The sequence below is a fragment of the Salminus brasiliensis genome, chromosome 12, assembly GCF_030463535.1.
Source record: "Salminus brasiliensis chromosome 12, fSalBra1.hap2, whole genome shotgun sequence".
Taxonomy (NCBI): domain Eukaryota; kingdom Metazoa; phylum Chordata; class Actinopteri; order Characiformes; family Bryconidae; genus Salminus; species Salminus brasiliensis.
Genome location: NC_132889.1, coordinates 6,977,638 through 7,002,031, shown reverse-complemented (window position 1 = coordinate 7,002,031; position 24,394 = coordinate 6,977,638). Strand labels below are relative to the sequence as shown.

Here is a 24,394-nt window from a genome sequence, read left to right as displayed (position 1 = left end):
TAATTGCTTTTGAGATGGGCTGACGTGACGAGGATCCATTAAATACTTTGGTTGAGGTTTGTGATCCATGCCTCAACTTTCAAGCTTATGTGAATACCTTTCAATGGAGCTTCAACTGTAGTGATCAAGCTTGGCTGAGGTTTGTGATCCATGCTCTAACATCTACACTCACTAAGGCCACTGGGTGGTTCTTGGCCTGGAGGTCTTTCTAGAAAAAAACTTTAGTAGAACCATTACATCATGTGGAAATTTCTTTAAACTTTAAAAAGATGTTTAAAGCGTAGCCCATCCAATTAAGTAAATTGTGCTTCTGCTAGCGCTTCTCCTAGCCAATAATCCTTTTTGGCACATTTACTTCTAAGGCTGTAGCGAAAAGCCTTTTCAGAAGAGCAGAGGCTGTTAGTGCCGCAAAGTGGCCCAGTACCCATTATGCACCCCTGATTTGGGAAGAAAAGTTATACGAGCAGGTGCCTGGATACCTTTAAACACATGGAGCAAGAAAATGAGCCCAGTAAGTGGCAGGTATCTTGCAATGATGTGTGTTCTTAAAAAACCTGTATCACAGTGACAGAACCTCTCCTCATTCAGGGTTTCTGCAGATGCTGAGTCAATGAGGCACGTTTTGAGAATGGAATTAGTCAGCATTGGTGGACAGAGAGAAAGAAAGACAGACAGAGAGAAAGAGAGAGAGAGATAGAGAGAGAGAAGGAAGGGGCAGACACTGATGGGAAATCTCTATCCATTAATTTTGTGTCTGCTGCTAAAAATAGCACGTAACAGCAACCAAGAAAAGCAACCAAATCGTTAACACGCTCTGCTGTCAGGGTACACCAGGTTTTCATGACACCTTGGCCTGAAACACACACATACACACACGTGTTTGGGGTGTTAAGTTAGGATGACCATATATTACCATAGTTTTCAAAAAAAGAGGACACTGGGGACACAGGGGTGTGCATAGTGGTTAGGATGTTATGGCTGGGGGGCTTCAGGTAGGCCTAGTAAGTTGTAGAACTGTGGCAGTGTGTGTGTGTGAGGGTAGGAGGTAGTTAAAATCAATCTCTAAAATCATGCAACCATGTGAATGAGCATAGTTTATATTAAACCCCCCCACCCCCCACCCCAACCCCCTGCAACACAGGCGATGCCCCCAACACCAGTGATGGTGGACCAACACACGCCCCCTCCAAGGCCTGCACAGTCAAGCCTCTCAGTCTCTCATGACAAAAATGATAATATAATAATAGATAAATGATTTTTTAATGGACAACAACGATATGTTAATATTATTATGGTCTTTAATAGAAACCAAGAGCTAATATTAAGCAATTCATGAGCATTTTAAATTATATGAAGATGTCATGGGAGCTAATCTCTATATCTCTATAATGACAAAACAGAAGGGATTTGAATAGGGTGGAAATGAGGTTCACATTTTAGGTTTAATTGTTAGTAGGGAGAATTGTGTTGATCATTGAAATTACAAGAAAGTACAAGAAATCCAAGCTGAACTTGATCAGAGAAAAGTCTCTAACTATAAAACTAGAATTCAACTGATTAAAACATAAAAATATCTTGGTGACAGTATTTCATCCAAAAGAAAAATGTAATTCGAAATGACATTAAAATGTGTGTACGGTTTATCTGGGCTATTAACAAGAAAGTCATAAAGGTAGTGTTTGAAACTCAAAAACCCCGTTTACACCTGGTCACTTCCTGCGTCTTGAGTATCAGGATTTTATCTGAATAAGGTCGAGCCACATATAATGCAAGTGTAAACACACCCAACAGACTAATCCAATCACTCACTCTGATTCACGTTATCGCAGTGGAAACACAACTGTCTCTCACCAGCATATTAGCATATTCCATCCCACACAACGATCAGATTCCAGTCTGACTAACTGGAGACGCATTAGACTACCAGGTGTAAACACATGTGGCTTAAATCTTCTCAGGATACAATCCAGATACTAGTCACATGAAGTGAGCAGGTGTAAACGGGGTGAAAATGACATATTGCAAAATGGTCGCACATACACTAAAGAAGAACAGGAAGGAAAAAGAAAGGGAAGGGTAGATGACATGTCTCAGAAAGTGTTGTATGGTTATCTCAAAATGTTATCATTTACATAGAGATTGGTCTATTAGATAAAATGAAATTATTTCTAAGATTATACGTTTAAAAATTATAGAGGGTTTTATTAAACAAATATTTTACTGAAACAGAAAGTAAAAGATTAGACATTAAAAACAAACTGTCTAAAGATACTTCAGAAAATGTAGGAGATGTAAGGTGGTTGATAAGCGTGGGTAGGTTAGCACTGAGGTATGTAGTGAAATGGAGTTGTTATGTAACCAAAAAATGATGTCCTTTTCTGGGACGTCAAGAAGATAAAACAATACAGCTATAGATATTGATTGGCTGTCCTAGGTCTGTCGAAGTTTGGAAAAGACTTAAACATGTTGGCAAAACCTTTGACATAAATGTCAGTAATGTCTTGTATGGTATTTTAATACGTTTAAATATTTATTAAAAATTAAATCAACGATTTAAACATGATCAAACACGAATATCTGACAAAAGTACTTTAAAACAAATGTCCTGTGAACACAATTAGGAATTTTGGAATTATCATAATCTATATTTGGTTAGTTTGAAGTATTTAAGTATTAAGGATTATCCTTGATATTTTTTATGTTTTCTATTATGTATTTATGTTTATGTCTTTATAAATAATCTTTAAAAAAAGACAAAAAATTTTGGAAAACTTTCCATTTCGGATGCATTAAGCATGCTAATTTAAGCTAACTGTTATGATAAACAGTAAAAACACAAAGTTAAAAGAACTTAAATACCCGATACTGGCAAGAGCAAACTGCTGAGCCTCCAGTCACAGCAAAACAGCGTCGGTTAGCTTTGTGCTAACTTAGCAATTAGTAGGCCCGACTAACTCAGCTACCATAAACAATAACACCCAAACGTGAACCTAATTCTGCCAGTTCATTATAAATTCACTAATTCATTGTTTTAATAACCATGTATTACAGCTGTGTTTGGCGGCAGTGGAGGGTTTATGTTAAAGTATTTTCCACTCAGCTGAGGAGCTAACTAGCTAACTAGCATGCTAGCTAGCTAACTCAGTTACCACAAAGAATAACAAACAAAACAAACGTGAACATAACCCAATTATACCAGATAACGACATATATAACATATATAACATAAATATGACGACATATATGGTTTGTGTTAGGTATTCTCAACTGAGAAGGTCACTTAGCGGTAAGCATGCTGCTAACTCAGCTACAATAGACAGTAAAATCTCAGAAAGATATGATATGATAAAATACAGTCTCCTATATTTTGTGTTAGGTGGTTTAGAGCCAGTGGGGAAGAAATTCCTCAACATTAGACATGGCTAACATTAGACATGACTAACATTAGACATGACTAACATTAGACGTGGCTAACATTAGACATGGCTAACATTAGACGTGACTAACATTAGACATGACTAACATTAGACGTGGCTAACATTAGACGTGGCTAACATTAGACATGACTAACATTAGACATGGCTAACATTAGACGTGACTAACATTAGACGTGGCTAACATTAGACATGGCTAACATTAGACGTGACTAACATTAGACGTGACTAACATTAGACGTGGCTAACATTAGACGTGACTAACATTAGACGTGGCTAACATTAGACGTGGCTAACATTAGACGTGGCTAACATTAGACGTGGCTAACATTAGACATGACTAACATTAGACATGGCTAACATTAGACATGACTAACATTAGACATGACTAACATTAGACATGGCTAACAGACATGACTAACATTAGACATGACTAACATTAGACATGGCTAACATTAGACGTGACTAACATTAGACATGGCTAACATTAGACATGACTAACATTAGACATGGCTAACATTAGACATGGTTAACATTAGACATGACTAACATTAGACATGGCTAACATTAGACATGACTAACATTAGACATGACTAACATTAGACATGGCTAACATTTGACATGACTAACATTAGACGTGACTAACATTAGACGTGGCTAACATTAGACGTGACTAACATTAGACGTGGCTAACATTAGACGTGACTAACATTAGACGTGGCTAACATTAGACGTGACTAACATTAGACGTGGCTAACATTAGACGTGACTAACATTAGACGTGACTAACATTAGACGTGGCTAACATTAGACGTGGCTAACATTAGACGTGACTAACATTAGACGTGGCTAACATTAGACGTGACTAACATTAGACATGGCTAACATTAGACGTGACTAACATTAGACATGGCTAACATTAGACATGACTAACATTAGCCTTCATCACGCTAGGCTTCTGTCTGAGAAAGTTCACCTCGACTTCAGTGTTTCAGTTGCTGTGATTTCGCCTCTGTTGTGTTAAGTGTAATGTCTGCGACCACTGACACGCAGCTAAAATATATATTTTTTTAACCTCAGCGTCATCTGACAACATTTTTCGTACACACGTTTTAAAGACGTGGAGCGGGATGTTTCTGTGGGGCTGTACTGGTAACTGTCTTGTATGGTAAGCAGCCAATGTTGCCAAAAGTTGCTACATTTGTCACCAGGTTTGTCGCTAACTAAACGCGTCTCAAAAAGCTGCTAAATCTAGTAATAAAGTTGCTAAGTTGTGATGAAGCTGTGATAAACAGTGATAATTGTGTGATAATATGATAAATATGATGATGCGTTGCATTTGAACAGGGATTTTAACTGGAACACCCCACAGATTTCCTACTTGGAAACATCAACAGTAGGAACAATGGCGTCCCCAATGTCGGCCACATCCGTGTATTGCACGTTTCTGCTCTCTCTCTTTGCCAATCGCTTGGATGAAATTCAAAAGACATAAGCTTCCACTTTAGAGAGACAGTTTACTTAATTCTTGCAAAAAAAAAATCATATCTGAAAAACAATTAAACATCGCTTAAAACGGCGTAATCTTGCCCATCTAGAGCGGGAATGCGCAATACATGAAAATGGCGATGACCGTTGTTAGGGGACTAACCTTGGACATACGGTACTGTCCAAACTGTGGACGTGTTTCCATGCTGTTTGATCATGAAAAATACTGTATAATGCACCGTTATCAACCGGTAACGCTAACAATGCTAACAATGCTAACAACGCTAACAACGCTAACCATAAAAAGTGGGACATATTTCGGTTAGATTCGCCACAAAACACCACTCAAAGACTGTCAACCCAGTTGTGGTCATCTCTGAAGTCCTCAGCTACTGTTTTTTGTTAATAGTGTTGGATTATTGGAATGGTAAACTGGAACGTGGTCAACTCAGGTGTGCCGTCATTCCCAGCTCCGACTTCTGAGGTAAGCGGAACACAGCATTAATCCCTCCCTTAAAAAGGATTCTGGCTACAGAGTCAACAATTCGGGACAGTGAAAACCCTGTAAGACCCCTGAGATGGTTTCAGATGGTCTAAGCTGGTCTCTGATGGTCAAGGTGGTTGAAAAGCTCATCATTAGGGCAGAAACACACCCTGTACCCTGGTAAACCAGCTGGATCATGTAGGTTACCAGTTCAGCTCCTGACCAGTATGTGGTCATTAGAATTTGATGGACTAGCTGGACGTCAGGCTGGTCAAACTAGTTGACTAGTTTGGAAAAGCTGGTTGACCAGATTGGTCAGGCTGGTCATAATGGTCTACCAGTGTGGTCATACTGGGTAATGAGCTTGGTCAAACTGGTTGACCAGGTCGGTCAGGCTGGTCAACCAATATGGTCATGCTGGTCAACAAGCTTGGTCATACTGGTGGACCAGGTCGGTCAGGCTGGTCATGCTGGTCTACCAGTGTGGTCATACTGGGTAACGAGCTTGGTCATACTGGTGGACCAGGTCGGTCAGGCTGGTCATGCTGGTCTACCAGTGTGGTCATACTGGGTAACGAGCTTGGTCATACTGGTGGACCAGGTCGGTCAGGCTGGTCATGCTGGTCAACCAATATGGTCATGCTGGTCAACAAGCTTGGTCATACTGGTGGACCAGGTCGGTCAGGCTGGTCATGCTGGTCTACCAATATGGTCATGCTGGTCAACAAGCTTGGTCATACTGGTGGACCAGGTCGGTCAGGCTGGTCATGCTGGTCTACCAGTGTGGTCATACTGGGTAACGAGCTTGGTCAAACTGGTGGACCAGGTCGGTCAGGCTGGTCATGCTGGTCTACCAGTGTGGTCATGCTGGTCAACAAGCTTGGTCACACTGGTGGACCAGTGTGTCATATGTAGACCAGAGCGGTTAAACCAGCGTCACCAGTAGGGTGTAATTCCCAATAGGCTATGTGATGCTAATCGGTGTACATGCACTTCCATTACTTGTTAGCAACATTAGCTCCAGTGCAAAACTCTTGGCTGGTGTGCTACATTTGGGGCAGGTGGGAACGTGGTCGTGCCTGTGATTTTGGTTACCCCACGTCGAAGGTGGCGCGTGCGTGTGTGTGTTTTAGAGAGAGAGAGTGGGGAGTGAGAGTGAGGATCCACGAATCGGTGTCGCTCGCGCGCGTCACGTGCTCCGAAGCCTCCGATTCGGGCACGGCACTCGCGCGGTGCTCAGATATCCCCTTCGTCTCCTTCACCGGAGTTGGACCTAACCTTCATCCTCACCTCCTCCATCCTCCACCTCCTCCTCCTCCTCTTCTTCTTCCTCCTCCTCCTCGCGCAGAATAGAGGAATACCGCGCGAGGGGGATCTAAAGAGACGAGTGTAACCAAAAGGGTCGCCTGTGCACGCGGGGTGTCGGGGGGGGGGGGGGACGACGACGACGACGACTTGAAGGTGTGTGTGTGGGGAGGGAATCTGAGAGGACACGCGCGCACACGCGCGCACGCACGCACGCGCTCTTGCACATACACACACACACACACACACGCAAGCACTCCCTCGCTAGCTCGCTCGCTCTCTCTCTAGCTCTCTAGCTCGCAGCCCCGGTGCACGGGGAGGGGGGAAGAAAGCGCGAGCTGCTGCGATGGGAGGCCAGAACACCTTCGACACCTCCGGAATGGCGCCGAACCGGTGAGGAAAACAACAGGAGACACAACATAGAAAAACAAACAACAATAAGAAGAAAATAAGGCGCGTCCAACTATGTTTTCATCGGAGGAGAGATCTCTTTATTTTTTACTATCCATCCATCTCCGGAGGAAGGGGACTAATAATGCGGGGCGCGCGCGGAAGCCACACCGTCCACACCGTACCCAATATTGCGGATGTTTTGGGGGAAATAAATAAATAAATCGATTTTTTTTTTCTCTCTCAGATTTTTGGCTTGGTATAGGGAAAAAAAACAGGACACGGCACGTGAGTGTTTATTAAAAATGATTTGTTAAAAAAAAATTTTTTTGGTCGTAAAAATGGTGTGAAAGACAACCGTTAGGATTTTGATTGGCTGTAAGGAAGGAAAAGAGAGAGAGAGAGAAAGAGAGAGAGAGAGATATTGAGGAGGAACGGACGGTTAAGATGGAGCTGGAGACGTGAAGGAGGACCTGCTGTAGGAATGGTGAGGATGATGATGATGCTGGGACACGATGCAGCGGGACCGAGAGCTGAGGTGAGGACGGACTGACTGGGTGTGTATAGCGCGAGCGCGAGCGCGGGGACACGAGAATCATCACGCGCTGTTCATTTATATTTATATATATTTTTGGACATTCGTTTGTGTTTTTTATTTTGAACGTTATGGAGACGTGAACGCGCCCCCTCCCTCACTTCCTCTCTCCCTTTCCCCCCCATTAATAACGGGAATGTGATGTGGTTGTGGTGGCGCGGCGAAGCCTCTTTCTTCTTCTTCTCCTCCTCCTCCTCCTCTTCCTCCTTTTTCTTCTTCTTCTTCATCTTCTTCTTCTTCTTCTTGGCCTCTCCACCTCTCGCGCACGGCACGGAATGGCGCGCTTCACGGACGAGCTGCCGTCCCGCTACGGCGGCGCCGGGGGCGGCGGCGGCGGCGTGCACGCGCACGCGCACGGCCATGGGCACGGACACGGGCACGCGCAGGGTGGCCCCGCGCGCGGCGGCGGCGGCGGCCTTGGCGGAGGTGGGCCTGGAAGGCAAGGGGGCCCTCCCGGGGCCCACCGGGTCTACAAGCAGTCCATGGCGCAGCGCGCCCGAACCATGGCCCTCTACAACCCCATCCCGGTTCGGCAGAACTGCTTCACCGTCAACCGCTCGCTGTTCATCTTCAGTGAGGACAACTTCGTGAGGAAGTACGCCAAAAAGATCACCGAGTGGCCATATCCTTTCCCCACCAGACCGCCTGGGCCACTTGGGTATGAGTTGTCTCAAAGCACCTACGCTGGGTCGTGTCTCGAATGCATGCAAGCTCCCTTGCTCCCTACGTAGTAGACTTGGAGGGCAGCATTGTAGAGCAAGCTCTTCTCGCACTCTGCCCAGGTCCGGTTTAGCCTGTCCACCTCAGCCGACAGCATCGCTACGGCTTTTTGCCGTGGCGTAGATTAGCCAAGATGGCCGATCACAGCTAATCTAGCTAGCCGGCTACAATTGCCACCAGATGCTCCGAAGTCTGGTGAAGAAACCAGTGACCCAGGCTACGACAGTGACTAGCACTAGCTGGCTAAGTCATTAAATTGCTTGTTCAGTGTCAGTCACTAGCTTGGCAATGGCACTGTTTTGTCTAGCTAACAGCACCTAGCTAATAACGATCATAGAAAAGTATCTAGCACTAGCTAGCTAGCTATCTGAACCTACCACCATATGCTTATAACTTTGGCTGGTCACCCAAGAATCCAGGGGGCGGCAATGAGCATATTAGCTCACTCAGTGAATTCCTTGTCAGTCATAAGATCAGGACTAGCTAACAAGCTAGATATATAGCTGTTATGACAGTTGCTCATAACACAGCTATCACGGTCCAGGTGACTAGCTAGCTAGCTAAGCCTTGTCAAGTCTAGCAAAGCTTTCCTAGCTAATGACGCTCAAGAGGCTTCTTAGCAATGACCTAGCTTTAGCTCATTAAGCTAACAGAGGCCGTAGAGGTTGCTAGCATGCTAATCTATCAATTTTTGCAATGTTGTAAGAACAGAGAACCCTGATGGGTTCAAGATGGGTCCGCCATCTTGAATTCGGGTTGTTGCCTGTGAGGATTAGGAAGGTAGAACCTAGGGGGCGACGACACAGCTGCCTATGAGGACATGTGGTTCGTACCGTCCGGATGCTGCGAGTGGCCGTGATGCTGCCCTTTGGGGTACGGCTGGATGTGGTGCTGGGTGTGAACCAGGCAGCAGTGCTGTGGGTTTCCCGGTTGCGGCCTCCATGGCATATACGGTAGAACCATTTCATGTTACTTGACCCCTAACCCTTCAAGAACCCATGGTGTACACTCCAAGCAAAAAAGTGTTCTAGATAGTACACACTATCTCAATGCTGGAGACGCTACTTCTACTTTTAAACCTTTAAAAAATGTTTATATAACAGGGTGTTATAACGAAGGACCATTTAACCAGCAGGGTTCTTTCAAAGAAACGTACGTTTTTGGTACTATATAAAAATACATACATAGAACCTTTTTGAAAGGTTCTTCACAGAACCATGTAACCATATACAGCAGATTCTACAACATGGTAGCATTCAAATGGCCCTTGAGTTAATTTTGCTAAGGAACCCTTGAAGAACCTGGTATGTAAGGGTGTAGGGTTTAGATGTCCGTGTAGAAGTGTGTGTGTGTGTGTGTGTGTGTGTGTGTGTGTGTGTGTGTGTGTGTGTGTGTGGGCTTTAGCCGTGCTTTATTAAAGTAAGCTGTACTGTCCACTATAGAAAATGTCCACTATAGAAAATGTCCACTATAGAAAAGGCCCTTGTAGCAGTTAGCAGCTAGGCTGCTAATTACTATACAGATTGGGTTGGTCACTTCTTTTAAACTAGTAATAGAGTGTGTGTGTGTGTGTGTGTGTGTGTGTGTGTAGGCTTTAGCTGTGTTTCATTAACGTAAACTATACCGTTAGAAATGTCCTCTGTAGAAGCCAATCAAGCCTGCTAATTACTATAGGGCTGGTGTTGGCCAACTAGGAATGGTGTGTGTGTGTGTGTGTGTGTGTGTGTGTGTACACATGTGTACATGTATGTGAATGTAGGCTTTCGCTGCGTTTTATTGATGGAAACTGTACCGTTAAAGTGACCTCTACAGGAAAAGCGCATGTAGCAATTAGCAGCTAGGCTGCTAAATACTATAGGGACGGTGTTAGTGATTCTTTTAAACTAGGAATGGTGTGTGTGAGTGTGTGTGTGAGTGTGTGCATGTGTGTATGTTGGCTTTAGCTGTGTATTATTGACGGAAACTGTATTGTTAATATGTCCTCTATAGGAAAAAGCCATGGTTACAATTAGCAGCTAGGCTGCTAATCACTAAAGTGACCGTGTTGGTCGGTCAATTCTTTTACACTAGGAATGGTGTGTGTGTGTGTGTGTATGTACATGTGTGTGTATGTCGGCTTTAGCTGTGTATTATTAACGGAAACTGTACCATTGAAAATGTCCTCTATAGGAAAAAGCCCCTTTTTTAGCAGTTAGCAGCTAGGCTGCTAATTACTGTAGGGATGGTTTTGTTCACCTTGCATTGGTGTGTGTGTGTGTGGGAGGGTGTGGAAGTGTGTGTGTGTGGGAGTGTTTCTGTGCCTATGCATGTAACACATTACGCTCTGTACCGCCGCCGCTGCTGCTCTGCTTTGCCTTGCTGATGTCAGCAAGTGCTATCTGTAACTCAGGTCGAAAACGGAGAAGGAGGGAGGAGAACGGAGGAGAGGGAAAAAAAGGAGGGGGATGGGGGGAACAGGCTGCAGCCACCATTTCCTTTCTCTTTCTTTTTTTCCGGCCTTTCTTTCCTTTTTTTTTGAAATCCCGGAGAGAGAGAAAGAGGGGTGGAATGTGTGGCCTGGTCCTTCATACCTTTGAAAGGACAGAGGGGTTATTTAACACTGCAGGGAAATACGGACCTTCAACCTTCACGTTTTTCTCCCCCTCCCAGCCGTATACGGGTTTGTCATACCCCAATCATATTCGCTATCGTTTCTATGCTGCGGTTATTGTTCTGCTGGGTGCTCCTCGGTGTGTCACGGTTCCGTACGGCATCTTATCCGCTCATAAGGGGTCCAGAAATGCTGAAGCAATGTAAAGGTTGTGCGCCTCACAAAGAAGTGTTTTGCCTAAAATGTTTGTGGACACCCCTTCCAATAAATCCATTCAGGTACTTTAAGTTGCACCCATTGCTGACACAGGTGTGCAAATGCACATACAAACACAGCCTGTGTAGTCCCTGTAGAGAAGAACTGTCAGTAGAGTCGGACTCTGTGGAGCATATTCCAGGGGTGGGCTGGAGGGGTATGAAGCCCCCTAGCATTGAGCAGCAGTGGAGCAGTGGAACTGTGCTCACTGGAATGATGGTTGGTGCTCCTTTCAATGCATTTGAGATGAGTCTGGAAGTTGGAGATGAGGTGGGGTGGCGATCATCAAACATCCTGTCCTTTCTAACACTTTTGTCACTGAATGCAATCAATTCCTCACAGCAATGCCTTCTTCCTTCGAAAGTAGAGACAGCTACTCCAACAAAAAGCAGGATCAATTTTTTTTAAAACCCTGGATTTCGGAAGAAACCATGGATGAGCAGGTGTCCCAAAACTTTTGTCCATATAGTGTAGTTCTTTTCAAAATGGTTTTGTACTATTGTTACAAGTTGGAGAACTCTGACTTGAGTGTACTAAAAACGGAGTGTACCAAAAGAGGTTCAAAAAGGGTTCTGTGTAAGGGTTCTTCAAACGTTCCTTATTAAAGCAGTAGTATTTACGTTATATAGAAACGCAATAGAACTTCTAAACGTTCTTCTCTACACTCTTAACCAAAAAGGGTTCTATGTAGTATTAAAAATTAGGGAAAACTGTTCTAAGAGTGTACCAAGAAATGGCTTATTGACTTACGTGGTTCTAGATAGTACACCTTTTTAAAAGTGGTTCTTCAAGAGTTATTTATATATATATATATATATATATATATGAGAACTGAGAACCCTTTCGGTGTTCATCATGGAACTGGAAAAGTTCTTTATACTACTGAAAAGGTTTTGTTTGATAGTGGAACCCTTTTTGGGTGCTGTTTTATTTAAAATATCACAGAAAGAGAACCCCTAAAGAACCATTTTTAGTAAACATTTGTTAAAGAACCATTTACAACTGGGTCCGAAAATGGGTTCCACTGTTTTTTTTTTTTTTGTGACACTATACACACACACAACACTTTTGCTAAGAGTGTAGCAAAAAAGGGTTCCTTGCCTTATCAGTAGTTTTATGGTTCTACATAGAACCATTTTGAAATCGTTTTGTGCAACGGATTCAACAACATGCCAGAAAACCGTTAAGCTTTGACGTGTTTCTTTAAGTTGTTGTGGCTTTCTATTAAACCATTGCTTTTGTTAAAGAGCCCTTGAAGAACCTTTTGGTTAAAGGAGCTTTATGCGGTTTCAGTCCAGAAAAATCCATTCGTTCGTACTCAGCCCTGGCTCTGTAAATAAGAAACACTATTACTACTAGAACACTATTCCAGCCAATCAGCAACAGGGGGTGTTCCTGCACATGCACAGGATGGGGCAAGGGGAGGGACAAAGTTGACTGTGTATCTGGCACGTGCCACGTGTTGAACTAAACACACTGTCAAGGAGAGACGGCCGAGAAACAGCCAAAAAGGAAAAGATCTGATGAACCAAAACTTGAGCAGATTCTTGGACCAGGCAAGGACGAAGACACGTTTGGACAGCGGAGAAGTGGAGAATGAAAAGGGACGGGAATGTTGGATAGGTGGGTGACGTATTTTTGCTGTTTCACAAAAATAGCTCTGTATAGTTTTGCCCTTTGGGATCGCTAACTCACAACCTAGCTAAAGCTAATTACGCGCCATGACATTATTCTCTCTATATTACAGCATCAGCAAAGCGTTTTCTAGCCATGAAAACAGGGGTGGAGGGGGCTTCTGAAGGAGCACTGAATGGAGGAGGTTGTTTTGCTGTTGAGTTCAGATATCAGCAGTCGTTCTCCAGAATCGCATACAGCTCCTTTAAGGGTATAGGGCTCAGACGTCTGAGTGTGTGTATGCCCACAGGCTTGTTTACACCTGTTCATCCAATATTTCGTAAATCCTCCTAAATCAAGGCTTCTTTCCACTCAATCAAGGCTAACCCCTAAATCAAGGTTTTCCTCGAGATTCTGCACCATTGCTGTGATGATTTGACTGCATTCATTCACGACAACATCAGTGAGGTCAAGTACTGACCTCCCACTCCAGCTCATCCTAAAGGCACTGGATAGAGCTCACTTACTCCAACAATTGCAGTTTTGCCCCCCCCCCCTCCCTCCCCATGGGAAATACTATAAGGTCACTGTAAGGTTCACTGTAAGGCACTTTATACCCCTCAAGCCTACGCTTGCTAACTGGGCATGGCGACCTGAGATTATATATAAGTGCTGTGTCTGCATTTGAACACCGGTGTCAGCAGTTGGTGCAGCTTAAGTAGCTGGGTGTCCACAGATTTCTGGACATTTTGTGAGTGCACAGATGGGAAAACTCACTTTCTCCTTTATGGTTGACATTGGTGTAAACATGGCAACCCAGACAACCTCAAGCCCGCAGACCTTTTTTCTTTCATTTTGTTAAGCTTTTATTTTCGGACAGAAGGCGGACTTTACTACGTAATCCGGTATCTCACTAAAGATGTGTCTAAAAGTGAAGGTAGCTGCCTTGATGCCTTCCTGGCCATGCTGTCTCGTCTGAGTTCAGTGTTTTTTTAGCAGTGTTAGCCTACAAAATATATTTTGGATTGATTGGCTACAGCTATCTATTTCTTTTATTTAAATAAGGGTTCTTTTTGGGTCCTTCAGGAAAGATTTGTGGTTTTATGTAGAACCATGACAGCTCAAAGAACCATCTGGATGCTTAAATGGTTCTTTATCTGCAACCTGCTGAAGGCTGCCTTTCCTTTAGCTTATCAGTCCATCGCTGAAGCCTCATCTAATTGCTTTGTGTACTGTAGGCGGCCGACCACTGTAATAGCGGACTGGGATTTAAATGTAGAGCCTGTTGAACATGAGGCCAGCGTAACTTCTTACTTACAGTGCAATTAATATTACTTTACTGTATTTTTAATATTAATTTCATAGTAATCGTACAGTATGTGTGAGGGAATAAGGTCAATACAAAAGGAGGGTTAATCCAAACCTGTCTTTCCATGTGATCTAGAACGAAATCGGTATTAAAGTGTAAATTAGGACTGTTTCTGAACTTTACATCAAAAGAAGGTTCTTTAGAGCTTAAAAAAGGTTCTTCACATTCTCATTTCCTTTTAACAAACATGGTTACCATGGAACCAAAAGTGGTTCCTCTGTGGCATTCACTCAAAGAACCCTTTGAATCAGCCAAGACACGTTTGGAATCTGAAATTTGTTTCTTTCTTGTAGAACGGGGGACGCTATGCTAACGTTGCTAACATAGACTGAATCTCATTTCTGTGAATACACGCCCCCCAAAATGTTTCTCAGCCCACTTGGTGACAATCCAGATCCAGTGTTTGTTAGCAATGTTAGCCTGGCATCTTCTGCTCTAAACTAAAGAAGCAAACGTCAGACACCAAACATGTCTCGGCTGATCGACTCCATCTAGAGTAAAGTATTAAATCACGTACCTTCAATTTTGACTGAACTACTCCTTTAATCTGCCTCCCTGGCTGGAGCTAAGCCTCTGCATGGTGGTAAGTTTCCAGTAGCAGGGTCCAAAACCCCTGCTGCAAACATAAATTCTGAGTGTTTAGTGGATGCAGAATTGGGACCTGTGGGCCTTTTGATGTGCCCGTGGCCTGTGAGGACAAGGAAGCACTTGGTTAATCATCCCATCTGCACATCAGAGCCAAAGCACTAAGCCAGCAGGCATTAGAACATTGTATACTGAATTAGGTGGTCCGCGTTTGAGGCGGGAGAACAAAAGGACGGCGAGGGAAATGAGTCGCGAGGCAGAGAGAGGTAGAAGTGAAGAGAAAGTGAACACCAGAGGGAGACAGGAGACGACCGAAGAGTGATCCGAGTCGTGAGTCCGTCCAGTGTTTCTTTTTTTTTTTCCTTCTGTGTACAGTGTTCTACATCTATCTGCAGAACCTCAATTATTTATCCTCTTCGGCCCGTCTAGCCTTACGTCTTACCAGCGAAAATAGGGGTTTGGCTACCTTCTTAAGCTGCTTAGCTATTTCTTCATTTCTTCATCTCTTTTTTTGTTGTTCTTTAGGATGGGTTCCACTGTTTTGGAGAATTTGCTCCTCTTGCACTGTCGCCTCTGGGTTGTTCGCTTGGGGCTTGGACCCGGTTCTCTGTAAAGATCTTGGTTTTGTGAGAACGACCGTTGTTGAAAGCGCTATATAAATAGAACTTGACTCAACATCAGTGCATGTTCTATGGACGGCTGATGCATGTGGTATTCCTGGGTATCCTAGTTTTAGGCCTACTGAATCCCTTTCGCTCCCAGATTGCATCTCTCATTTTGCATTTTTGTGTGAAAGAGACATAAAAACAGTCATTTTGGAGCATTTCTATTGGTGCATTTATCATGAAATATTGCTTAACTATATCAAAAAGTGAAAAACACAGCAAAATGGAGATACAAGGTTTTTGGAAAACAACAGTACATTACAGTATACTGTAAACTGAAGCCCTAATGCCCAAAGACAAAGAGCACACCCTACTTTGCTGGATATTCGTCCAAAAACATTTTTAGCAACGTACACCCTCCCTTTGACATTAAAACCACCTGACTATTGTCCAAGTCCTCCTTGTGCTACTAGAACAACACCACAGCAACCACCTAGCAACACACTAGCAGCACAATAGCAATCAACTGAAATAGTATAAGAACTTCTGCAACACAATACAACACACCTACTGACCACTCAGGAATACCATAGCATCCACTTGGGATACCATCAGAACCACCTAGTAACACTAAGCAGTACCATAGGGACCAACAGAAATACTTGAGCACCCACCCTGCAACACTATAGCATCTAGCAACCACTTAGCAACTGCCTAGCAACCATCTGGCAACACATTTGCAACCACCTTGCAACACTGCAACATCTATAGCTAACATTTGCCACTATGAAACACCCTATCAACCAACAGAAATACCATATCAACCACCCTGCAACACTATAGCACCCATCCAACAACCACTTAGCAACACATTAGCAACCACCTATGGGGTGGGGTGGTGGTGCTGCTGGTGTTTTTTTTTAGCATCTTCCTTGCAATCAGAGTCAGCTGCTAATCTGCTGTTGTACACAATTGGTCAACCACCCTCCATCCTATTCATCGTTGGTCAGTCTCTGACCACAGGACTACTGTTAACTCGATATTATATGGCTAGTGGGCCTTTCTCAGGTACAGTAGGGCCATATCACCATTAGTGTATCGGGCAAGTCACTGTTAATGCTCGGCTGGGAGTCCATCATTTAAAAATGTCCAGGGACGACCAGTGAGCTGTGTGGTCAGAAACTGCCCGTTGATGCTAGCCGACACAAACCGTGCATCTCTGCTGTGCTGCTGTACTCCGCACCAGTAAGGGCGAGCTACCCGGGGAGAGCAGCGGGTCAGCAAATGTATACATGTACTGTATATAGCAAATCTAACCTTCGTGGAACTGCATCCAGTTTACCCTTGTAATCAGAGACACACTCCCATCCTCTCTCCGTCCTGCTCTCCTCCTCTCCTGACTCACCCCTCCACCCCCCTCCATTCCAGTCAGGTCTGCTGTACTCTAGCGCTTTCTGTGGGTCCCGTCGGCCTAAAAATAACAGCGGACTGAGAGACCTCTTCTCAATGGCATCTCCTCCTTCTTTCTCTCTCCCTCCCTCCCTCCCTTGCTCCTTGGGCTCCGTTTCCTGCTGTATGAAAGCCACGGGACCAAGGCAGTGTGTTCTGACGCAGGCCTTCATAAGGAGGAGGGTGGTGGGGGGGGTACTGTGAGAGGAGGGAAGCTTACGTAAGAGGGCTGTGGAGAGCACGGTGTTCGAGCCAATGTTTTCTGAAAAGTCGAAAAATGTATGAAATGTATTTACATTTATGTAAAGTCTCACAGAAAGCTTATTAATGCTCGCAATTCCGAAATGGAATAATTTTATGTAGCATGTCGTAAGCAGTATATTGTCATAGGCAAAAACCTTGTACCTCCATTTTTTGCCATTTTTCCTTTTTTTTTTGATTATATGAATCTATTCTTCAGAATTTCTGTCAGAATTTCATTACAAATGGACCAATAGAGATTCTCCAAAATAACAACTGCTTGGGATACCATAGAAAACCATAGCAACACAATAGCAACCACTAAACAACTCCACAGCAAACACCTTGCGTGTCGCACATAGCAACACCATAGCAAATACTAGCAACATCATCATTGCAACCACTTAGCAACACCATAGCAACCACCTAGTAAAAATAGTGATACCTGAGTGACCGCATAGAAACAGCCAAGCAACTGCCTTGAAGTAAGAGCCATTGTGCAGTTGCATGACAACTCAGTAATTCCTTCCGGATTTGAGTACCATAAAGTCTATACTTATATATTTATATATGAATCATTTAAACCTGAATTAATCATTTAAGAATTACAGCCAATTTAGTCTCTGCATAGTCTCTCTGTTTTCACAGGTTCGAAAGTAATTGGACAATTAATTGATAAGCAGTTCCATGTTGATCTAGTAGCTGTACATGGGAACTCTCAATATGCGGGCCAGAGAGGTGTCATTGCAAGTGAAGGAGGCCATCATTAGACTGTGAAAACAGAAGAACCCTATCAGAGAGAAAGCAGAGATCCCCAGATATACTATTTGGTACGACGAAAAGAACAACACAAAAAAAAAAAAAATAAATAAAAAAAAAACCTGGAAGACAGCTACAGTAGATGATCACAGATGATTCTCCTTGGGAAAAAAGATTCTAGTTAACTTAAGAACACTCTCAAGATGCTTCTTCATAAATTAAAATACGGAGGGTTTACTCAAGCCGCAAATCAATGGTAACACTCAAGAACAGAAATTAGACTGATAGAAACCATCTAAAAGAACTTGATCACTTCTGGAACTAGATTCTTTGGGCAGATGAAACTTGATTATGGAGAAGGAAAGGGAAAGGTTGTGACTCAAAGCGTACAACTTCATCTGTCAAGCATGGTGGAGGCACTGTTGTGGCATGGACATGTATGGCTGCCAGTGGGACTGAGTCGCTGGTGTTTATTGATGATGTGACTGCTGATAGATGAAGCAGGATGAGTTCTGAAGTGTTCATAGCTCTACTCTACAGAAAAAGCAAGCCCAGGAGCTTCTTAAGGCAAAACCGAAGGCAGACAGACAAGCAGCCACCGAAGAGGCCAGGCAAAGCATCTGAGGGTAGGATACTCAGCATACAAGTAATGGGAGTGATACTTTTATGGATTTTAGCTTGTCCAGTTACTTTTGAGCCTGTGATAAAGCTGAAAGTCCACACTATACTTTATTGAGGTGGTGTACACAGACAAATTGTGAAGTCTTGACCACTTTGGTCACTGTTTGGTTATGCTTTATACAAGTGGATAGCGGCCAAAATGCACGCAATCCTGTAAATGCTACCATTTAGCATTGCATTCTTCTTAAAGTAGGTTGCTTGCTTAGAAAGCATGCAGTTTGGAGGAGGAGGAGGTGGAGCAGATCAGATCCAGCTTTCATTCTCCCAAACTAGTGACCCTAGAGAGGCTTCCTCCACTGGGGAAAACTCTATGCCAGCTGTGCTCTCAGCCTGTTTTGAGGTGACAAACACTAGACGGTACGGGAGAGTGATGCACAAGCAGACGAGGTGACAGTGGAAGTGTAAACCTGGGAGTCAAATCTGTGAAGCCTGGCTGATGTCTGATGTTATCGACGAGGTCCGTATACATACATCACCAAGGTTTCCAGAAGGTTTTAAATACTAATGAGCACACTGTATTGGTTTGCAGTAATAAAAAGGTGCCAAATCCGATATTTGGGAATTTGGTTTTCACAACCATTTTTTCCAACCTGTATTTTTCCATTAGAAATAAACAGACTATTTATGTTACTGTTGCTGTAAACACAGTATTTTTTGTAGGCTGTATTACTTGTCTATATAACTTAAAGGTGCCAATTCCGACATTCCGATATTTGGGAATTTGGTTTCCACAATCCTTTTTTCCAACCTGTATTTTTCCATTAGAATTAAACAGACTATTTATGTTACTGTTGCTGTAAAAAGGGACCAATTCCGACATTCCAACATTTGGAAACCCGCTTTTTCTAAACTTTTTTCTAGCCTCTCTTTTTTTTCTTTCTGTTACTGTTGCTTTAAACAGACATTTGGGAATTTTGGTTTCCACAAACATTTTTCCAACCTCTGTATTTTTTCCTTTAGAATACAACAGGCTAACAATCCCCAGCATGAATTCCATACTTCTATGGTTTATGCTGCCTTTTTTTTTGGCTTTGTGCTGGTTTTGCTAGTCATGTCCAAATACGTCAATGCTGTTTGGCCAACACACCACAATGTCCAAAACACAACATATGCTGTTTTTACTGGTGATTAGCATACTATGTTATGCTTCCCATGTTGCTGACCACCATACCAGCATCCCAAACACAACATATGCTGGTTTTGCTGAGTGACCATGCTGATTTTTCTAGCAGGCATATTGGAGGCATTTGAGTGATACAGTGGGAGTTTCGCGTAATTTATTCAGCCTGCTTTGCTGGGGGCATACAAACAAACAGATTGGCTTTAATTGGAGAAATTAAAATCAGACAAAAACCCAGTTAAACACCCATAGCTAAGAACTGGTTAACTGATTTTATCCGGGTTTGCTAACTGAGTTGAAATGCTAACTGCACATTAATGTGAACCAACACGCTACTACAAGCTTTGGCCCCAACCCCAAGCTAACATCCTAATCAGAAAGACTGCGATATCTTGTTGTTCTGCGATATGTATTGCAATATTAAAACTTCAATTGTCCAACATGTCATGATATTAGTAATGCACTTAGTGTATCGAAGATTGGACTGAAATAAATTAATGATGTCTGTTCTCTTGTGGATATGTCACTTAAAATGAGACTAGTGCAAATTTATAATGTCCAATTACTTTTGAGCCTATGATAATGGAGGGACTATTTAAAAACGTCTGATGCAGAAGTTTTAGTCAATCCCCTTAAATTAAAGCTGAAAGTCCAAAGTAACAGGAATTGTGCAGTATTGACCACTTTGGTCACTGTTTTGTTAAAGCTTTTTTATATATATATCTTTTTTGCGATATGTATTGCGATGTTAAAAATACATGAATTTTTAATGAACGGGTTTAATGATCCAACATGTCATGATATGAATCTTTAATACGCTCAGTGGACTCATATTGGACTGAAGTAAATGATATTGGGCAAATATAATCTGCCGCTCGTAGATATGTCACTTAAAATTAGAATAGTGCAAATTTATTTAAAATTATCTTATGCCGTCAAATTACTTTTCAGCCTGCAATGAGTACAAAATACAGGAATTTTCAATTCCTACAGAAAAAAACAGCTTAAACCAACATGAATTCCAATAGGGCTGCGATATTTTCTTGTTCTGTGATATGTATTGCAATATTAAAACTGTCATGATATTAATAACGCACTCAGTGTATCGAAGATTGGACTGAAGTAAATGATATTGGGCAAATTTCCCTTCTGTATGAAGCAATGTGATATGAAATAATTTGCCTTACGTGACATTGCACATCCTGCCATGTAACCATTGCCCGTTATACACATTGCGGTGACGTTGCTGAAAGATGTACTGTGCAGCCCTACTTACCACAAGATCATTCGCTAGCCTAGAATGAACATAAATGAATCTCTGAGAAAAACCAGGTGAACATGAATGATCATTGGCCCCAGATGCAGTCGGCCAGCAAAGTGACTCTTTAGTTAGTAAACGGGAGATGCTAAGGCTAACATTACTAATCGTGTGGCAATAACCACCTCTAAAATTGTGTTTGGAGCTTACCTTACTTTGCTACAGACAAAGTATTCCGAAATGCACCACAGAGCGCCACAGGAGGTCATTCCTACCTGTGGCCATACAACTGTATAACTCCTCCCTCAATGTGTGACACTCTGGTTCATCTGTGCAATAATTAAGTTATACTGTTATACTGTAATGTGCAATAATAATAGCACTGTAATTCAGTTTAATATGTGTGCAATAACTTTGGTGCAATAATTTCACATATTTATGATCTCAGGTATTACCATTATGCCACTTTACTATATTCATATAAATTATATACATGTACATATTTCATACTCTCTTTTTTAAATGTATTGTTGAGTGTTTGTTTTAAATGAGTGTTTATTCTTACACAAAAAACCCCAAAAATGTAACTTTTAGTAACTGTTGCAATTCTAGCTTAAATTATTTAAAAAAAAACACATTTCATGCTGTTTAATGAAATTGAAAATTGAAAATAATGAAATTTTTAAGGCAATTTATATTCTCATTAGATTTGGAGAAGAAAAGCTTCTCAATGAAGGATTTTGAGATTTTGACTAGTGAACTTGCACAGGGTTTGTTGCTGCGTTAGCCTAGCATCTCCCATTGTAAACTAAAGAAGCAAACATCACGTATTAAACATGTCTTGGCTGATTGAGAACATCTGGTATAAGTGATAAATTATGGTAATTTGATTTTCTAAATTTGATTGAAGATCTCAGATGATGCAGTATAATACTCTCAGTGTTTACCTCAACACTCAATAATGTGTTAAGCACTGATGTCTCAAACACCATGGATGCAAATTGGCCCGACCAGCATACTAGTATACAGCTGTAGAGCGAAAATTCACATTTTAAAATGAGCAAAGTGTAACCGAACCTTTGACAGAGTGTTAAGCACCTCATTTATTCGGAAAAACAGAAAGCCTAAAAAGGGAAAGGGGAAGATAGAAGGTGTAAACTCTGTATGAAGAAACAGGGAGGATATTAGGAGCCTCTGGAGGGCCGGGGTTTGTCTCATCATTTCACTGGAAGGTTTGAGACGCTCCAGTCGAGTAAGCTGTCACTGCAATGGCAGATATGCACCAGCAGCCAAATTCCAGCAGCCAATTATGCTTCATCCCATAGATAACATCCTGACGCAATTCTGCTGCCTGGCTGCTGCCGTCTTTCCTGTGTTGGAATTGCGGTTTCAAGTGTTGGCTTGTTTTATATATCCGTAAATTAGCCAGTAAACCGCCCTGAATCTCGCAAGCTTTCACTCCAGTCCCGCTCTCGCTAATTCAGTCCAGCACTGTGGAGCAGAGTGGAACATTTGTAAATGTGGGTGACACCAGCGAGCAAGTTAATCAAACTCCTAGCCAATCCAGATGGGAAAAGAGCTGATTTTTTTTTCTGTTATGCCTTCCAGTTCTGATATAACGGAGCTCTGGCATTGGTATGGTTTCTCCCTGGATTTCTGCACCCTTCTCCATTTTCAACATTTGCAGCCCAGTACGCTAGAGCTGGGCAATATGACGATATTTTATGGTGTTGTGATACGTTTTGTTATTGTGAAAACAATATGCTTTTCTGAGCATATCAAGGATACTGTTAGTGTTTAATAAACACTGATCAGCTCCAGGTTTCATTATAATCAGTGTAATTAGACTGCTTTAATTAGATGTTGAATAAAAAAAATCACTGTATTCAGTACGGGAGAGTATCTGAAAAGTAGTTTTTAGAATCTGTTGCTTCTGAATCTGTCGTTTTTCATCTGTAATAAATATTGCGCATCACAAAAAAGTCTTTTAATATTGTGATATAGTATTTTAACTATATCACCCAGCCCTACAGTACACTATTAAAAATAAAAAGTGCCATAGAATAACTATTTTTGGTTCCATAAAGAACCATTTTTTAAAAGAAATGTATGTGTGAAGAACCTAAAGGTTTCAAGAAGTGGATGTAAAGGGTTTTGGCGAGGCATGTCCCGATCTGATCCAGGCATTTTTGACGGATCAGGTATCAGCTTTCCAGGTTCCAATCCACTTCCGATCCTCAGGTTTGCTGTAGCACGGTGCAATCTGCCTTCCTCTAGACGCCATTAATAGACATGATCCTCAGCTGCTGCAGATGAACCTTTGATTTTCATTTGGGAAGATCTAACGTTGCTCCCAGCCCGCCTAAAAATGCTCTGTTCTACCAGCGGGAGAACCACACTCCTGTCTTTGGTTCTAAACCAGCTCTGAGCGGCGTGTTCATAACCGAGGACAAGGCTAATGCTAATGCTAATGCACACACACACACACACACACACACACACACTAAGTGATTAGATTGCAGAGCTGTAAAGGAACTGGGGGCTGAATGGTCAGGTGGGTCAGTCACACTGGACTGTAAGATATTAAACACTATAGAGTTTAAAACAGTCGTTTAAAAAGCTGTTCCAAATAAAGTAGATCAGATTAGAATTTAGTCTGATTACAGAAACTGCTACTAAAAATACAGTGATTTTACTGCTGTTTACTAGCGTGAATTAGCACAGCTTACCTAGTGCTGTATTATTTACCGAAACACAAAGATCAGACTGGATCGGTATCGGCAAATCATCCGCATTAAGAGGATCGGATCAGTTAAAAGGTTCTTCACACCAACATCTCTTTTATAAAAAATGGTTCTTTATGGAACCGGAAATGGTTCTGCTATGGCATCGTTAAAAGACCCATTTGTTGCAGCTTAATTTTTAACAGTATCGGTATCGGCTCAGATACTGGAGATGACACACGGTATCGGTATCGGCAATAGAGAGCACCGAAACCATGAAGCTTATTGACGGCCTACTATTACATTTTTTTACATGGAACATTTTTGTTTGCTTTCTTCATTATAAAACTAAACGTTTAAACAACCACTAAAAGCCAGTCATAAATAGTTATTACCATTAAAAAAAAAAAAAAAACATTTAATGCAACTTTTACATTTTTTTTTACACTATTATGTTACCATGTGTTGCTTGAAACCAAAAGTTGAGTTTCAGCAGCTTGGTTAAAGGAAACACACTGAAGTGTTTCTGCATTGTGGCCATTTACATTTTTTCATAGCTCTGAAACTTTGTCAAATGTGCAGTGATTTGGAATCAGATCTAAAAAAGTACAACCTATAAAAAAGTGGAACACTATAAATATCAGGATTTATAGCCATCTATCCGGTAGGTAAGTCAGGTATCGGTATCGGTACCTGGTATCGGCAAATACTTGAAAATCTGGTATCAGAA

At 42.2% G+C, this 24,394-nt stretch overlaps 1 protein-coding gene across 20 annotated transcripts in view; it reads left to right on the top strand.

Moving 5' to 3' along the window:
- The first annotated feature begins 6,896 nt into the window (after positions 1-6,896).
- cacna1aa (calcium channel, voltage-dependent, P/Q type, alpha 1A subunit, a) overlaps positions 6,897-24,394 on the top strand; it is a 172,403-nt gene continuing 154,905 nt past the window's right edge. For all 20 annotated transcript variants that reach the window (XM_072694455.1, XM_072694470.1, XM_072694462.1 and 17 more), the window contains exon 1: positions 6,897-8,318. In XM_072694455.1, the coding sequence (XP_072550556.1) occupies positions 7,972-8,318 (347 nt within the window). In that variant the 5' untranslated portion in view covers positions 6,897-7,971. The remainder of the gene's footprint in view (positions 8,319-24,394) is intronic.